The 19,760-nt window shown below is 24.4% G+C and overlaps 3 protein-coding genes across 5 annotated transcripts; 1 reads left to right on the top strand and 2 right to left on the bottom strand.

The window, feature by feature from the left end:
- Nucleotides 1–8,604: 8,604 nt before the first annotated feature.
- OCT59_021846 (uncharacterized protein) lies at nt 8,605–11,589 on the top strand (the record flags this gene model as incomplete). Of its 3 annotated transcripts, XM_066146787.1 has the most annotated exons (12): nt 8,605–8,616; nt 8,949–8,964; nt 9,111–9,145; nt 9,228–9,296; nt 9,391–9,468; nt 9,584–9,658; nt 9,754–9,850; nt 9,926–10,038; nt 10,216–10,386; nt 10,477–10,554; nt 10,633–10,801; nt 10,882–11,562. In XM_066146787.1, the coding sequence occupies 12 exons, from the start codon at nt 8,605–8,607 to the stop codon at nt 11,157–11,159; spliced, it is 1,191 nt and encodes a 396-aa protein (XP_066005892.1). In that variant the 3' UTR covers nt 11,160–11,562. The 3 variants fall into 3 exon arrangements, with proteins under 3 accessions (XP_066005892.1, XP_066005891.1, XP_066005890.1); XM_066146785.1 differs by lacking the exon at nt 8,605–8,616 and having other exon boundaries at nt 8,758–8,964; nt 10,168–10,386; nt 10,882–11,589; XM_066146786.1 differs by lacking the exon at nt 8,605–8,616 and having other exon boundaries at nt 8,683–9,145; nt 10,168–10,386.
- OCT59_021847 (uncharacterized protein) lies at nt 11,584–15,573 on the bottom strand (the record flags this gene model as incomplete). The annotated part of the gene is made up of 6 exons (XM_066146788.1): nt 11,584–13,051; nt 13,144–13,190; nt 14,073–14,145; nt 14,233–14,269; nt 14,920–15,470; nt 15,534–15,573. The coding sequence occupies 6 exons, from the start codon at nt 15,571–15,573 to the stop codon at nt 13,023–13,025; spliced, it is 777 nt and encodes a 258-aa protein (XP_066005893.1). The 3' UTR covers nt 11,584–13,022.
- Nucleotides 15,574–18,490: 2,917 nt separating this feature from the next.
- OCT59_021848 (uncharacterized protein) lies at nt 18,491–19,423 on the bottom strand (the record flags this gene model as incomplete). The annotated part of the gene is made up of 3 exons (XM_066146789.1): nt 18,491–18,528; nt 18,605–18,893; nt 18,971–19,423. The coding sequence occupies 3 exons, from the start codon at nt 19,421–19,423 to the stop codon at nt 18,491–18,493; spliced, it is 780 nt and encodes a 259-aa protein (XP_066005894.1).
- Nucleotides 19,424–19,760: the final 337 nt, after the last annotated feature.

Here is a 19,760-nt window from a genome sequence, read left to right on the forward strand (position 1 = left end):
AAAAGCCAAAAAAACATTAGTAATGGTCTTATATATAAAAAAAAAAATTTAGCACACTTTTTTTTTTAAAAACACTACCCACCTGTCTTTAATATTAAGTTCCAGTCCAAAACCTACAAAAGTAAGAATGTTAGTGAACGTTTTTATACAAGAAAAATTAATTAAAATCAATTCTCTCCTCTTTTAAAACTGACTTACCTATCTTAAAATTCCAAGTTTCAGTCCGAAACCTACAAAGTAAAGAATGTTAGTAGCATTCTTACATATTTATCATAACCTACTCACCCACTCACCATTTATAAACACTTACTGTTTCACTTTCAAGTTACAGTCTGACTGGAATCTCTAAAGTTAAAAAAAATGGGTTTTTAAAAAGTAAAAAAATGTTTTTAAAACTGAAAAAAAAATAAAAAAAATAAAATCAGTTTTAAAAACTGAAAAAAAAGTAAAAAAAATAAATCGGTTTTAAAAAACCAAAAAAGAAATAAAAAATAAAATAAAATCGGTTTTAAAAACCGAAAAAGAAATAAAATAAAAATAAATTCTGGTTTAAAAAACCGAAAAAAAATAAAAAAAAAATTATATTTCGGTTTTAGAAACTGAAAAAAATATAAAAAAAAATTAACATTCGGTTTAAAAAACCAAAAAAAATAAATAAAAAAAATAAATTTCGGTTTTAGAAACTGAAAAAAAATAGAAAAATAAAATAAAATAAAAACAAATAATAAATTTCGGTATAAATTTTCAAAAAAAAAGATCGATAAATGATAATTCGATCTAATTTGATCACCCGTCACATACAATAGATTTTTATTGAAATCGTAATTAAAAAAAATTATAAAATTCCGGTATATAATAATTATTTATTTTTTAAAAGATAAATCTCACATATTTATAAACTCTACGCAAACGTAATATGTGAGTTGCCCAAAAATTGACCGATCTATGCAAACTCAATTTATGGGTTTAAAATACGTTCTCATATAAACTCTACGCAAATCCAAATGTGAGTTGTATCATAGATATTCGGGGTCCTGGTACATTGTGTTCCTTGTTAATTACAGTGACACCTCTATAAGTGCACCCTCTATAAGTGCATGTACTATATAAATTCTCTTTAAGTGCACGGTTCTATGAAATTTTTCAAGAGGGGTACTATGCATAGGGGGGTACTATGGCCTGCAATATATGGTATATATCAAAAATTAAATTATTATGTTTTGTAATGATTATACTTTACAATACTAAAATTTTAAATAATTTGAATTATTTTATAGAATTATACATTTTTTAAATTGTAAATTCTATTTGAAATCTAAATATAATTCAAATAATAAGTTATCTGAATTTAATTATCTGTTTGAAAAAACTCTAATAATAATCAATTTTAATTTTAAATATTTAAAATTATATTAACTTTTTTTTATTATTATTAATTAAAATATTTCATTTTAAAATTTTTGTTATATAAAATCTGAATTATTTTAATTTTATAAATAACCAATCTGATAAGAAAAATATTAATTAATATCTAAAAAAAAAAAATTTTGATAGATGTTATTAAATTTAAATCTAAGTTTTTATACTTATTTTTAAAAATTTTATTTTATTATATGTATTATATGTAAAATTTTACATTATTTTAATAATTTTAGATTGGATTTTTTAATTTTAAAATTATAATTCATTTATACTAATACTATATATTTAAATTCATTTTTAGCTTTTTTTCAGCCAATTAAAAAATCCATTTTTACTGCAATATCCATTTTTATATTGCAGTACCATTTGTTCCAATTAGCATTAAGTCTGCATTATAATAATATAGTTTATTATCAGAAAAAAAAAAAGAAAAGCAATCCAATTTGATTTGATTTCAAATAATTCAATAACTGAATGTAGTGAACCATGCATCCCATGCATCTTGGCATGTATTAGTTAATCAGTGATCAAATGCCTGAATATCCAATTGTTGATTTCAGATTTTTGCTAAAAAAAAGTACTTTTTATTTCTCTTGTGCTTATTTTATAATCAACTATTAATCTATTATTATATTCATCTAAATCTAATAGGTACGCATTAAGTCGAGAATTTAGAAATACTTTAGGTTAATTTCAAATTGCTTAGAGTGTTTTTTTTTCAACATTAATAAAGTGCATCACAATCTGAACATGTGTGAGTACCAAATGCGAAAACATGAATTATGTACTATCATGCCATCACGACTCATATTCCCTTTAAGATATTGGTTTAACTTCCTTGATCTAATAATTGATTTCAAAAAGAAAAATTATTATAAATCAATATTTACATAAATATTTAAAATTTTGCCAATTATACCGATTATACACATTCATCATCATCTATCTCTTGTTCTTATGCATTGTAAAATGAAGTCATATCATAGTTCCCCCTATTCTCAACACATTTACATTCAATTTTGAATATATATATATATATATCAAGACTTATTGGAAAAAACACAAATTGTTATTTTTTCATAAACAAGTATTAATGAATGATTTTTGTTAATGAACTGCACGTACCTAACCGATTTTCTTCAGGATAACACAAAAATTCAGGAGAATTTAGAAGACCAGTATCTTTTACAAGGGTAATTATAAAGTTAACATTTGTTTAAAACTGTATGGGTTTTCATTCTTAAACAAGTAAAGTATGTGTAGAGTTTGTCGCGCAAGAAAAAATGGTTCAAAATGACCAACATGTAAAAAAATAACCTGGCCTGCAGAAATAAGTGTCGTAAGCCGTAACGTGTTATTTACTTTTGCACATACGTTTGACTTTTGTACGTAAATAAAACGCGAGATAAAAGGCCGATTTATATATGACGATCACTACTTTATATACGGATCGCGAATAATTCTTTCCGATTAAAAAGTGTGAAAAAACTATTAACAAAAAGATTTCTGATAAGCATATGTTAATAAGTTGATTATTCCAAAATCAGAATATGTTAAATCTTTTAAGAAACAAATTTTCTAATACGATTCTGGATGAAATTTTAATTGTAGAAAATTATTATTAGGTGCAAAAACGAGCCCAAGATAACTAAATTTTAAACGATCAAAGGAGAATTAGGAAGAATTACTCATCTTCGAATTCGTAAATGATATACTGGAGAAAATATTAATTAAAAATTAACATGTTAATAAAATAACATATCGTTAGATTTCTGTAAAATACTGATTTTGCGATATATTTGATTTGTGATATATTTGAACAATTTTATCGATTCATATTTCAATTACGTACTTTTTTTCTTGAACAAATAATAATTATCTTGGAGAGAAATTAATCAACAATCCTTTATTATAATTAAATCGCGAATTATTCCAAAATGGTATTTTTATATAGTTTCGAAGTTAATTCAACATCCTAATACATACGAAATTAAACCAATCAACTTAGATATTAAGTTGGAATAATAATTTTTCGTGTAATCCTATATCAAATATCATTCGATAAGGAAACATATTGAAATATTTGAAATATAATTATTATGGTCAATATTGTCGTTTCACAACAAATTTCGAATATATACATATGCATATTATAAAATCAACGGGGTAAAAAAAAAAATGATAAATTTTAATATCGAGAATATTACTCGATCAATAATACTAAATATATCAAAGTCGTAATAATTTGTGGGTCTTTAATAGATTTAAGAAAAGAAACATGCAACATTGACGTGTGGTAACAGCTAATTATTCTGAATTTACAACTAATATTGAACTCTGGTCGTGACTTTTCCTTCAAATAGTTCAGTAAGGATTGTCAGAGTATTATTAATCATTTCGAATCAATAATTTATTACAATTCTATGGTTTCGAAAAATTTTACAATTTGAATAGGAACGGGAAATATCATCCATTGGGAAAGTACAAAATTTTGATGAAAAGTTCCTAAAAGAAAGCGTTAAAAATAAATTTTTAATGGAAGAACTACTATTGAGCAACTCAAGAAATCTTTATTTTCTTTATACGAAAATTTTTTATTGCAGATGAAACGTTCGATCATCTATGTGAAAGAAATAATATAATTAATATGACGGAGATGATGATAAAATTATTTGACACATTTGATCCGATCTTTGGAATGATTATAAGAAATTGATTTGATTAAAGACACTTATTCATATGATCTATAAAATGATCGGTGGTGTGTTATTTTTAGAATAGGTGGGATCAAACTTAGTTTTACTTTTCCACTAGTTATAATAGTACTATTATTTACGATATTAAATTTGACTTTTATATTTCTGGTTAATAAAAAAAAAATCTAACAAGTAAAAAATTGGGATGTATAATAAAAAAATATAAAATCATCTTATTATTACGACAACAGCAGGATTTGAACCTGCGCGGGCAGAGCCCATCAGATTTCGAGTCTGACGCCTTAACCACTCGGCCATGTTGTCCAAGATACTATGTGCTACATTCTCGAAAATTTAAATAAAGAATAATGAAACATTTAATAAATAAATAAATATATTCTTTTTAAATAAATGTAAAACAATATATAATCATTTAGTTACAAATATATACACCTTTAACCTTTCATTCAAAGAAAACTTTTCGGTTCTTATTTTTTTAAAAAATTTCAATTAAGCTTATTATGAAAACATAATATCCAAAATGGAATTCATTGAGTTCTTTTAATATTACTAAATTTGAACATCATTGAAGATTACATCATCAATCGAAAAAGAATTACTAAAGAATTATTCGTGGAAATAATAATTCGGTAAAAGGGATTAATTGAATGAAACCAAATAAGTAATAATTAATGAATGTATAGAAAGAATAGAAGATTCTATTGTTTATAGAGTTATAAATGGAATGTTTCATTTGTTCTTCAAAAGAACGAAAGTGGGCAACAGTAGAGAAGTAAATAGAGGATAATAATGATGAAAGTGGTTAAAATGGATAATGCGGGTAAAGTAATTAAAAGTGGTTAAACGTGGTATAGTTTCTTTTTATTTTCAAAGATTACCCGTTGATAATCCTGATCCACTCGAATAGTAGAGGATAAACCTATTGTTTGTACGCTAAAATGTAGGGATTGTTGTGTGAAAAATTGTATGAAAGAATGTGAAAATGCGTGCGATATGTGTGTTGCTCACGTATTTGAAGTACAGCATTCAATTGAGTTACCTTTGATTTGATTAAGAAAAATTTGGTCGATTTTTCTAAATTTGTAACACTAGAAAGAGCGGAAAAACAATCCGATTAATAAAAGACAACAGAATGAAGACACGTAAGGGAAATTATGAAAGAGAGAGAGAGAAAAAAAAAATCCAACAAATAAAAAATAATTTAAAATAATTTAAATGTATCGCGATTATATTTTACCCATTTACAAAAGTTTGCAGCCAATCGGTCATCAATTGCCAACTGAAACCAAACGAAAAAGCAGATCCTGCGAATCGGGGATTATCCAGAATTGTAAGAAGATCTTAACTAATTATTGAAATAACTTTTTTTTTCAACTTAAAAAGTCAAATGAATAGATTCGAAGAACCTTTGACAATTTGGGACATTGATTTTTTTTTACAGGTTCCTTTGTTACAGGTAACTTCTGAAAATACTAAAATTTACTTTATTTCTTTTATTAGTAAAATTTATAATGGATAGATCACAAGAATTTTTCATTCATTTATTACTCCATTCATTCATTCATTCATTCATTCAATTATTTTATTTATTTTTGTTTTTTTTTTAAAAAAAAAAAAAAATAATTAAAATAATTGAAAAACTAGAAATAGTTCATTATTATACATTATTATATATTTAGACATTATTAAAAAAAAAGTAGACATTATTAAAAACTAGACATTATTAAAAAGACATTATGAAAAAAAATTAGTCATTATATTCATTATTATAATTCATACATAGTTTGTATAACATTTAAATAACCAATCTAAGTTTTGTACGTGTTTTGTTAAATATTCGCGCGCTTTTTTCTTTTTAAGTTAATTGACATTAACGAAAATAGTAATATGATAGATTTTTCTTTTTAATCACCGAATATTTAATAATAATCACCTTTTTTTTTTAATAGCGAAAAGTTTTAGATCAAAAAGAAAATTTGGGCTAAAAAAAAAGAGATCAAAATATTTTGATCTTTTGATCAAAATTCATCTGCGGGTTAATCACAAGTTGCGCCAAAAACTTTATTTATGTCATTATAATTAATATAAAATTTTGGGTCGCCTGATCCGTTAAAAGTTGAACGCACGTGTATAACTTGGAAGAAAATATTTGTTTATGTGATATTTAACAAAACGAAAATAGCTTACAAGAAGAAGTAAATATCGAAAGAAATATAAGTAAAAAATTGCATGAATGAATTATTAAATAAACTAAACCTTTCGAAGATGAATTCATGTATTCGGGAGAATGCCGGGTGATTAATTAGTAATAATTGTTCATTGGATGATTAAGTTGATGAATGATGGATGAGTCATATAAAATACCTATCATATAACGGATTTATACCTATTTTTTTTTTCTATTTTTCCTTTAAATAGATTTCTTAATAATGGATTGGAATTTCTCTTTTCGTTTTATTATAACAAATAAAATTTGCAGTTACATTTTTCTTTGTTTCACTAGTCAAATTCCGAGGACAGGGCGTGAATCCTTTTGTAATATTTTTTTAGTTAAGCGTGTTTTTTTTTATTATTACATTTATTTTTTTTATTTTATTTTTATTTTTATTTTTATTTTTATTTTTTTTTTGTTGTGGTCCGTCATTCCATAATTTGCGTATTTGGCATGCTTTTTTGTTTGTTATTTGGTATAAACAATGAGGAAAGGGAATTATAATTAATTATATATGTAATAAAATTTATAAATGATAAAAATGTATACTGTAATGTATGCATGCCACAAACTTTGACACGACAGAATTTATTATAAAATTATGTTTCGTAAAAGAAAAAAAATAAAAAAATAAAAATAAAAAATAAAATAAATAAAAAAAAAATATTTGAAATTTCTATTCGAAAAAAAAATGGATCAAAGAAAATAAGAAAAAAGAAAAAGAAAAAAAAAAAATTTTTTTTTTTGTTTATATAAAATTTTTAATTGAACATTTTTTTATTGGAAGCTTTTTTTATGCCGAATTTGAAATCAAATCAGATGACCTTTTCATTCGGGCAAATATTTATCCTGATTACACAAAATAGAAATATGATTTTTTCAATTTCAAGTAACTTATCAAAGAAGAAGGAAAAAAAAAAAAAAAAAGTCATTATATATATGTACCGTATATAATAATATTTATTTATTTATTATTTATTACAAAAAACATTCATTATATCATATCGCATGTCACTAATTTTTTTTTGTTTTGCGGACCTTTTTTATTCTCTCAAATTATCCAAATTCAAAAGAGGGACATGTATCATGCGATCTTTGTGTTTTGCGAACTTTTTTTTTTTTTCGCCTGAGTTATATAAATCGTTTTTTAAAGAAAAAATCAATAAATAGATAAATAGTTCATTTTTGGTTATTTGTAATCCAATTCAGGGCTGTGGCTGGGTACTATGAATTAATGATAATTATGATAATTATAGGATAATTAGTAAGTAAAAGTAGGACACAAACCATCAATCACATACATCATCGTTCATCATCATCACAATTATAACATTGGCTTATTTTATGATACACCAATGATATATATAAGGAAAATACAATTAATTTCTGTTGACAATTTCTGTTGGATTTTTTCTGCGTTGAATAAAAAAGAAAAAGTGAAAGAAAAGAAAAAAAAAAATAGATCAAAAAATCCAAAATAATAATAATAAAAAATGGATCGATTGTCATTTTATATTTAATTCATTATCTGGTCTCACCGCATATTCAAACAATTATTATAAAAAAAAAATCGGTCAGAAATTTTTTGAAAGAAATTGTTTTTAAATGAATTTATTGTGGGTCCGTACATTCCGTACATTCCATACATTCCATACATTTTGATACATTTTGTACATTTTATTACATTCCGTAATTCCGTATTCCTTTTAAGGCTGATTAATGATTATGCAACGTTCAGGGTTTATTTTTTTTAAAAAAAAAATGTAAAAATCGTAATTGTAATTGTTAATTTTATTACATTTTTGATTTTGATCTGGTTTTGTATTTTTCTTTTTAATCTTAAAGAAGATTAAAACTTGAATTATAACCTGATTTTACTTGAATAATCTCATTTTTGATTAACTATTATTATGCTGTGTTATCTTTTTTTTTACAAAGAAAAATTTACAAGTTTTACTTTTTTCATTAGTATTATAGTGTTTCATGATATAATATATAATACATATACATATATACATATATATACATATATGTATAAATTCGGTAAAATAAATATTTGTCATTATCAATTGTAAATGCAACTTAGCGTCACCCGAATTTTTTATTACTTTATCAAGTTTCGAGAATTATTTAAAAATATCACAATAGTAATTACAAAAAAGTAATATACTATACCTAGAAGGTTGGAAAAATCTTTGGTAAACTGTTTACATTTATATATAAATGTATATATTTACTTTTTATATATAATATATGCGACGCAAAGTAAATCAAAAAAAAATTTTTTTTATATTAATATAATATTTAATATATTTTAATATGCTTGTTGATAGTTTATGATTGTCAAGTCGCATGAAACAAAACTACTCAATTATAAAATGTTTAAAAAAAATCCTCCGTGTATCCGAGATATTTTGCTTTTGCATCAAAATATATAAATCCATTATAACATTGATAGGAACCACTCAAAAATTTTTTTAAAAAAAAAAATTATTATTTTTGGAACACTACTTTTTATAAAAAAAAAAAAAAACCTCCTCCCCACCCCTTACTCTTTGTAACCAATATTATTATTATTTTTTCCTCTTCAAAGAAAGTTTTCTTCGTATCAAAGTAAGCTATTTTCACTTTTTTGAACTTTTTTTTTTTTTAATAAAAAGAAAGAAAAAAATAATAATAAAGAATTAAAGAATAAAAAGAAAAAAAGAAAAAGAAAAAAAGTTCATAAATGTCTCTAACACCTGAAAATAATTTTGAAGGGCCTCATTTTTCAAACGGACCTACAAGTAGAACTGTATGTAAACTTTAAGATCAAAAAAAAAAATCTAAATACTTTTACATGTAAAGTGTTTATTAACATATTTGTATTTCTTTAGACAATAGGACAATTTTCAAGAATGAATATTCATGAGCAATTTGAATCGTTAATTCAAAATGCTGTTCAAGTAAGTTATAAATCAACAAAACCAATTTTTGTTCCCCATGTTATTATTCACCGTGTGTATTCATAGTATTTATTGAAAATTATCACTCTTTTAGGAAAAGGATAAAGAAATAAAAACTTTAAAAGAACAAATCGACAAATTAAGAGAAGAAAATGAAAAATTATCAAAACAAGTGCGTCACTCATTTCCTTTCAATGATTTCAATTTTTTTCTAATATTATGAACATCAAATTAAATTTTCTCTGTTTTCAAATTTACCCCTACCCCCCTTGATTTGGTAATATTAGATCGGTCATGGTGGTCATGGTGATATTAAGAATAAAGCCGAAACTTTGAAAAAAGCACTTGATGACTTTTTGGAGGTATATTTTGTATACTTTTAATTTTATTATTTTTATAGATCAAAAAATAAATGAATTGGGTATTAACATTATTTTGTTATTTCTTTGATAAATAGCATCCAAATTCAAATAGACACCCGACCTTTAGTAGTAGATTACAACAAGCTTCCCACATTCCTCCTTCTGTTTCAATCCCAAATTCCAATATTGATGGTATAGTTAATATAAGATTGGATTTATGTAAAATAAAAAATACTTTTTTATATTAAAATTTCTTATTTATCATAGTTAAACCATCAACTTCTACTCGACCAGATGAACTTTCAGTGAATAGTCAGAGATTTAATCCAAATCGTAATTTCAATTCCCACAATTCTCACAATTCTCATGAAGATTTTAGCGTATGTATCTATACGTATATTTTGCTTTGTTTCCCATAAAAAAATAATATATATATATTTTTTTTTTTAAAAAAAATATTTATATTCTATTTTTTTTTTCTTCTTTTTTTTTCTATTTTTTTTCTTTAGTCTAATCAAGGATTTAGAACAGTAACTGACACAGATATTGTAAATCAGGCAAATCCAGATCATCACTTTCATCCTAGTCATAATAGTCACTTACAGACCACCTTGCCGACCACATATAATGTTCAAAAAAGATTCCAAAATGGATATCCGAATGGAATGAACAATAATAATAACAATAGAAACAACCGTAACAACAACAATAATAATATGGGTCCTAAGGTGAGAAATTAAAATTGGAGTTAATTTTGAGAGAGAATTAAATAAAAAATTGACGACTATTTAACACTATTCTTTCAACAATATTATTAGTATACTATTTTCGTATCATGGCCTGGTTCTGCGACAAAAGAACAATTACAAGAGTTATTTGAGAGTGAGGATATTGACGTATGTATATAATACATATATATATATATATATATTTTTTAGAAATAAGATTATTTTAACTTTTATTATTGTATATAGGTTGCAGATATCCGTTATACAGCTCAAAAACAATTTGCCCATGTTGATTTAAAAACAGAACTTGCACAAACTAAGGCTATTAGTCTTAACGGGGTGACAAAGAACGAGAAGCAAGGCACGTTAAGAGTTGAAGTTGGCAAACCTCGTTCTAGTAACCCTAACCCCACTGGTAAATATTTTAAAAGGCTTTTTTATATATATATATATATATATATTTTCACAATTTATTTATATTCTTCTCCTTTTCAGAAAATGGGCAACGACCTCAAAATCAAAATAAAAATTATACTCGACCAAATAACAAAAACCCCAATGGCTATAATAACACAAGTTTACCACAAAAACAAAATAAGTACCCTAACTACAACCCCAATCATAATAATTACAACAATCACAACAATCACAACAATCACAATCACAATGGGGGATTTCCACCTAGTTTTGTCCCTGCTGATTCAGAAAAAGATACTAATAATAATTTGAGTTGGCAAAACATTGAAGTTGCTAAACAACAAGAATCTAGTTAATTTTGTGTGGTTATTTATTTTATGATACATGTATTAGTAAACACTTTATTACTTCATTTATAATTTTTGCATTTTCCCCCCTCTCTCGCCTTATGGAATTATTTAATTTATAGCATTTTATTACTTTTTTAGAATTACTCAGATATATATTATTATTTACAAAAAATTATCTTTATAATATCAGAACATTATATATTACATTACTTTAGCATCTTTTTTCTGGATTTCCTTTTTTTTTTTTGGAATACTTTTTTACTTTCGATTTATTTAGTAGCGCACGTTAGCTATAATTTATCAGAATCTTTCAAGTTTCATCTATTTATATAAAAAAAAAAAAAAATATAATTTTTTTTTGTATTTATTATTACTATTTATAATACCGAAAAAAAGAGACATACAATAAAATCGATTATCATAGAAATTGCGTGTCAATTGTTAGGTGTTAATTTTATTTATATTCAAAATTATTTTCGACGATTTTTTTTTTTTAGAAAAAAAAAATTTATTTACAAAATACATTAATTTTTCTTTTCATATAATAGGAAATATCTGATATAGGAAAACAAAAATAGTATATAATAAAGTATATAATAATAATAAACTAATAAATCCCTGAAAATTCCTGAAAATTTAAAACTTTTGACTTTAATTAATTAATTATAGATTTAAATGTTTTACGACATTTTGCGTGAAATTCTTATTTCAAATTACAAAAGAACCCTGAATAAAACTAACTATATAAAGGCACGTTTTTTATTTAATTTGATCTTCTGCCTATTTTTAATTATAAATTTACAAGTTTTATTATTCTGTTATTTATTATTCTGTTATTTATTATTCTGTTATTTTATTATTCTGTTATTTTATTATTCTGTTATTTTATTATTCTGTTATTTTATTATTCTGTTATTTTATTATTCTGTTATTTTATTATTGTTGGTTGTACATCTCCTGTACTTCCCAAAGAAGATCGATTCACATAGTTGTATTTAGGGGTTGATAATTGTTTATTGCTGTTGTTGTCTAATAGTTTTTTATTTTTACTGATATTATTTATTATTCATTATAAGAAAATTTTTTTTATATGTTTTACTAGTCATTTGTTCGGTTCTTGTTTCTGAAGTTTTTTTTTATTATTGAAATTATTGAAATTCGATTTTATTCGTACTCACATTCTCGACGGCTAATCTTTCGTGCGATCTCCCATACGATTTCCCATTCCCCATACGTTCTTCCCGCCGATTTAAACAAATTTTCTACTTTTTACTAACTTCTTTTTCCATTGTTATTATTATTAATAACAAAATGAGAGAGGAGACATCTGATCATCATTTAATAATTTTTACGATTTTTTTTATCGTAGTGCTTTAAAAAAAAAAAATATTCTATTTTCTTCCTAGAAAATCGTTCATCAGATTAGAAATATCTCACTGGTTGAAGGCCAAAGTCAAGAATTTTTTTTTTTTAAAAGGTGGAAAAGGTTCTAAAAAAAATTTCCTATATATACAATTTGAAAAAAAAAATTCTTGCTATGGATTCCAATTCCTTACAAATCACTACCTTAATATTGTTTTCGAAGAGAAAAAAGGGTGAAAATATGAATTAACTATATACAGTATGTTATTATTAAAATTACGATGGTCCGTGCGTTAGACTAAATAATTTTCACCCCCACGTGCACGTCCGCACTGACCAATTTGGCGCAGTCATATTATTTTTTTCCTGAGAGCTTTTTTGTATTATTTTTTTTAGATTCCGAATGGAAATTTCGAGTGTTTCATTATGTTATTCTCAAAGCCAACCCCATTTCAATTATAAAATGTATGAATGTTCCCCACTACACTTTTTTTTAAAAAAAAGTATTTAAAGTATTTTTAAAAGGAAATAAAGATCTATTAATAGTTGAATATAAAAAGAGGTTTAATTACAAAATGTTTGATTATTCTTTTTATATTAAAAAAAAATAAAAATAAAAAATATTTACCTTTTATCGTAATGCTTTGCTCGTTTCGTTTCTTTTTTCTTTTCTCACTTATAAGAGAGAAACTCAATAAAATCTATTATTATTAGTCTTCTATTAAAAAATTGGGCTTTGTCGGTTAAAAAAAAAATAGTTATATATTATAATAAAAAAAAAAGGAAAAAAAAGTGAACGGTATACTATTATTTTATCATTACACGTATAAGGTGCATACGGGTTCAAAAAAAAAAAATTGATCAAAAAAGTACACCGTAAGAAATATATAAACAAAAAAAAAACAGTAATATATGTATATATATAAAAAAAGATATGTATAAAAATTATTTATAATGATTATTCTTTCTTTGAATGGATTAATAATGTGTATAAATACGTTCGTTGTTTAATTGACGGAGTGGTATTGTGGTGGGTATTATAGTGTAGTGTAGTGGGGTTACTGAATATTTGACATATACTTTACGAAGGCTAAGATGATATTCTGGAGTCTAGACGAAGGAAGAATACTCTAATTTAGAAGAGAGAATTCTCCTATTCTTTATTCCGAAGGTTCGAACCAGATGAGTAGGTTTTTAACGGGGAATCTTTCTTTTCTCTTAATTTTTAAAAAAAAGATCCTGGACGAGTTTTACGAACCAGGAAAGTAAAGGACGCGCAATATAATTAAAAAAAAATTTTTTTTTTTTTTGTCAATTAAACAACCAAAGATAACTAAATGTGTGAGTGATTCTGAAAACAGTCCAAGATTTTCCACATGGAATGTTGTATGGTAAATGAATTTTATTTCTCCTTTTGTCTGTCATGTTGTTGAATGGTGAGTGAATTTTAATTTCTCCTTTTGTCTGTTATCTTTGGAACGTAAATATACACTAAATCTATATGATAACCAAAACTACGCGCATTTGAAGGGTTGGCTTCTTGAAAATTTTCGATACTGGATTTGAAATTTTCGATCTTGTGGAGAGGCTTTAGTACGATCACGTAATGGCACCGTAGTGCAGGTTGAAACTAAAAAAAGGAGAGTTGGAAAGTTTTAATGGATAAGAACGTAATAAAAGTTCTTTTACTTAACAGAAGGGTTAGGGAATTACTTACCGGCTCTATTTTGAGTTCTATAAACAGATGGGTTTAACTATGAACCAGATATTTTGTGAGTGCAAGTTACGTAGCAACCCAAAAATTGTCAGACTTCTTATATATAGAACCCGTTTAATGAAGAATATAGAGTGAGTATTAATTTCGTATGAAACTGCTAACAACTGTAGCAATTCATTTTTAAAGGAAAGAATAAAGTTAATTGGCGAAAAATGTATGAAAAAAAGGGATTTATCGGATTTATTAGAAAAATGAAGTATGATTAAAAAAAAAAAGAAAGAAAAAAAAGAGAAAATAATCGGGTATCTTTATATATAAAAAAAAAAATCAGTTTTGAAAAAAATTTTTTTTATCAAAAAAAAAATTCTCACACCCCTTACGATCAAATGTCTTTACATGCTTATTGTTTACTGATTAAAATAAAAAAAAAAGTTCTCGCGGTCATTATGTTTATGTTTCGGTTTTTTTAATAAATCTAAATTTGTAGGTTTTTTGGTCAGCAGATTCTTGAAAATCAATCCATATCAAAAAAATCAGCCACTTATATTGCATTATAACTTGTAAGTAAACCAGTTTTCAAAAAAAAAAAGGTCACAAAGTTGTTTGATCATATGTTTATGACGTTTATTACACAATGTACATTTCTTTTTTTCGCAATTACAGTAATTACAGCCACCCTCTAATCACGCTGCCTCTTCTTCCCATACCAAAGTAAACTTGTTCATTACCAAATTGGTCTCTTCCTTCAACAAATAATACTCTATCATCGTCAAGAGCTTCTTGATATGTAGGCGGAGGCGGTGGAGGAGGAATATTTGAAAGAAAAGATGGAAAAAAATGTATTCTATCATTAGTAACAGATTGTTGATCTATTATTGATTGACGATTTTCCGAGATATTTATAGTTGTATTATGAGTTATATTAGAAAAGTTAGAGGAAATATAAAATGAATTATATGATAAAGAGTAAGCCGGTGGAGGCGATGTAAGGGATAGATTTTCATTTAACAAACCAATTGAAGTTGTAGAATCATCAATTGAAATTGTAGAATCTTCATTTAACGAACCAATTGAAGTTGTAGAATCATCAATTGAAATTGTAGAATTTTCACTTAACAAAGTGGTAGAATTATCAATTGAAGTTGTAGAATCAATTGTAAAATTTTCAATTAAAGAATTATTACTCGAATGAGATGAAAAACGAGACGATATATTATAATAAAAATATAAATTATCTACTATATCAATCGTCAAATATTCCTATTTTTTTTAAAAAAATTGAAAACTTTTTAATTATTTACGATTAAATAAAAATACAAAAGTATATATAGTTTTAGTCATATCTTTACCTCGTATTTAGATAAAAATACTACGGGGAAAGTGGTTTTAGGATTATCACGCTCTCTAATTATTCTCCAATGCACGTGACGTGCATAATCGTATTCATTAAATGTAGTAATTAAAAATTTAATCTCCCGTTTGATCTAAAGAAGGAAAATTCCTTAGCGGCTTAGCCCCATTTCATTAATTTACCCCTCTTCTTTTTATATATATATATTATATTATATATATTTTTTACTTACCGTTTCTTTAAATTTAGTATTAAAAATACGATACCAAATAATGCAACCGATAAAAATTAGAGGTAATATCACACCAATTAATCCAATAAGATATCGTCCATGAATACGATTTATAATGAAAATAGGTAATATTATTATAATATAAAATATTGGCAAAAAAAATGGTAAAAATATATAATGAACATATTTTTCTTGATGCGTTTTATAAATTAGATTAAAAGATTTTATTCGAGATGTAAGCTCCTCTTTTGTAAACTAGGGGTGGAGGAAAGGAAAAAAACAGGTAAAATAAGGAATGAAAAAGGGTTAAAAATTAAAATTATTATAATAATAATAACAATAAATTATTTAAATTTAATTATACGTACATAACCGTTTAATAAATTATTATAAAAATTGGCATTTATTTTACCCTTTATTATCGGAATTTTTACGATTTGAATCATTCCTTTATTATTATTATTATTATTTAATATAATATCTGATTCGCATAAAATTTCTCCACTTTTTAAATAATTTTTTTTTTTTCTTCTTCTTTTTAAATTTATATATATATATATAACTTAATGTTCATTGTTATGATAAAATAGAAATCAGAATATCTTACTGGTGTTTGTGCTTTTTATGCATTAAAACTTGAGAAAAATTCCAAGATTAAAATTGTTACGAAAGTTTATATTACAAATATTTGTGACCAGTAATCTCATCGGGTCACGATGCTCAAATTTTTTTATCGAATGCATTTTTACTAAAATAGGAATGAACAAATTTAGAGAATAATTTATGATTCTTCTTATTAACGTGTTTTTTTTGATGATGTTTTTTAATGATTGGTTACAGTAATTATATTGAAAAAAATTTTAGTATTTTTGTAATCAAAAAAAAACAAATCAAAAAAATAAAAAAAACAAAATGGTTTATGAAAAAAATATAAATTTTCAAATAAATACGTAAAAAAGATTTATCGATAACTAATAATAGCTTTTTTTTTTAAAAAAAAAATTTTGATCTGGGTGAATCAGGTAAATACTATAATATACTATAATATATAAATATATTAAATATATAGAATTGTTTCTATTTTTTTTTTATCTATTGATAATTGTTATAAATTTTTAAATTATTATTATTATTATTATTTTTAATAAGTAATAACGGAAAAAAAAAAAATATTTGTATTATTTGTATCTAAAAATTTAGTAACTATTCCACCTAGAAGCTTATTATTATAAGGATCGCATAAATAAATCTATTTTAAACCTATTCCAGATAATAAATTATTTATTTGAATTTGCGTATGATAAAAAGATATACTCAATGATATTTACTAGAAGATTGGAAGTATATTATTCATCAAATTCAGTTGCCACCTCTCCATTTACAATAAAAATTTTAATATATACAAATAAACGATTATATATATAGTAGTCTGTTTACGTACACATTTGTCCCATATTTATAGAAGTTGCTTTAAAATTTCCTGATTATGTGATATATATATATATTATATATGTTTTTTTTTGATAATATGGTCTTATAATTATATATACTAGGTAAATGGAAACCATCGCTTAGTACATAGCAAAATCTCGTTTAAACTTTAAAGTGTTACAAATTAAATGATGTGTCCCATGTGTCACAAACAAAGAAATAAGCAGGGGTAGTATAAAAATTATAGTGACGTAGATGGAAGGAAGAAATGAAGGAAAAATACATGGTGCCGTACCATAAATAGTCCCTCGCCAATTAGCTTATAAATTTTAGCTTCAACTCTGGAATTATACAGTTATGTCATCATAATATGCATTATAATTCTTCCTGCTTGTTCATTACCTACTAATAAATCACTAGTAATAAGTAATAATATCCAATTCACCAATAACCCATACGCGTTGATTATTAATTTCTAATTCATATCCATGCCCAAGTTCTTGAATATCCTTAATAATTGGTTGAAGTACTTGAAAAATCAATTTAATAATATCTTTATTTTGTTAAATTTAACCAGCAAAAAAAAATATATTGTACTTTTGCAAAATGGCCTGCAAATTGAATCTCTTATAAATAATATTTTTTATAGTAAATATACAGTTGCGTACAAAAAGTAATAGCAATACTTATATTAAAACAAATTCAGTTGAAATGTTAAATTAAAAATTTTGTAAATTTAATAATATGTTTATATAATAAAATAAAATGGTTTAGTTTGATTCAACTTATCAACTTACAATATGAATATACAAATTTATATATCAGATTAACTGGTTTACCCCATGAAAATTATTCAAATATTATTGTTAAAGTAATAATTTTTAGCTAAAAATAAGCATAACTAAAATATAAATAAAAAAAGATTTAAACCAACCTGAAATAGTCTATTTGCCATCTATATAAAATTATAAATCCCTTTATTATCTATTATTTTGATAAATATATGCTATTTTTTTTTATATTTTTATTACAACACTTTTAAAAAACTAATAATAATTTATAAACTAAAAGTTTGTGTAATGCATTTAAATTGAAAATCAAATAAAAATATATATACAGTTCACCCTTTATAAGTCAGAAATTAAAATTTATTATAATGAGAAATTCACTATATTAAAAGTTATTTTATTATATATAAAAAAAATCTGTACTTATCTACCTAAACTTTTCTTTATTGTAGCAAATTATTCACTATATAAAAATTCACTATAGAGAAAGTAAACTGTATTTTAATTTACTAGTTACTTTTTATGAAAATAGAAAGAGATTAAAGATAAAAGAAATTATTAAAATTATACCTTCTTCGTAATCTAATTGAAAATCCAGTTTATTAACTGAAAATTCAACTGATTTTAATACAATTTCGTCAGATTGGTGATAAACTCCTCTGATATCATTATTAAAACTAGCCAGCACTTTTGATGCAATTTTTTTTGCACGTTTTTCAAGCGTTGATGAAGTACAATTAATGGCTGGTTTAATTAAATTGCCTCTTTTCCTGGATTCACATGCTTTTTTTACACTTTTTAATTGTAATCCAAACACAAGAGGACCTGAAAGAGTAGCTTTTGTTTCTGGTTTTAAAGCCTGAAAAATGCAAGGAATAATACCTGCAATTAATTAATAATTAGTATTATATAGTAAAAAATTTATATAGTACATACCCTCTCATAATTATATGCTGCATCAGATGGAGATTTGCTTGAAAAAACAACATATTGAAAGTTGGAGCCATATTTAATACGAAATTGTGGTATTTCATTAATATAATCAATTTCACAACGAATAGTCTTCTTTTTGGATGCACGTCCCCAAGTTGTTTCTACAATATAACCATGTGGAATCTTATATTGTTGAACTGGTCTTTTTTTTCGTTTGTTATTGCTGGTACTACTACAAATTACTGAATCTTGTAGACTCTTTGGTCCAGTTTGAGTTCCATTAGGATAAACACCTTCTTTTATAATTACATAGTTGAAGCTACGTTTAGTGACTTTATTTACACGTTCACGATACAAAATATTATTGTTTATTGGATAAGTGGAAACTTTTTCAATTTGAAATTTGTCAATATTTTCTTGGTCAGTAATATTTTCTCTATCAGACATTATTTCCATTGTTGAAAATAAGATTTTTTTCAATTATTAGTGATAATCTTCACGTGTTTATTTATATGGTTTACGTGTTTAATTTTCCAAATTATAAACCTGGTACTGATCGTCATTAGATGACCATATATATGGTGCATTCCTTCCATTCCGCAGATCGGTGGATATGTTTTCCTGTTTTTCAAGTTATATATGCTATTCTCCTTTTGCAACATTAAAATTCTATCATATATAATGCATTGATGTGTTAATTATATATGAAGTCGAAATTAAAGCCCAAAAGTAGAAATATTTCGACTTAGGAAGGTTAAAAGTCGAAATTAAAGTCGAAATGATCAAAATTACA

Source organism: Rhizophagus irregularis, chromosome 30 (genome assembly GCF_026210795.1).
Source record: "Rhizophagus irregularis chromosome 30, complete sequence".
Taxonomy (NCBI): domain Eukaryota; kingdom Fungi; phylum Glomeromycota; class Glomeromycetes; order Glomerales; family Glomeraceae; genus Rhizophagus; species Rhizophagus irregularis.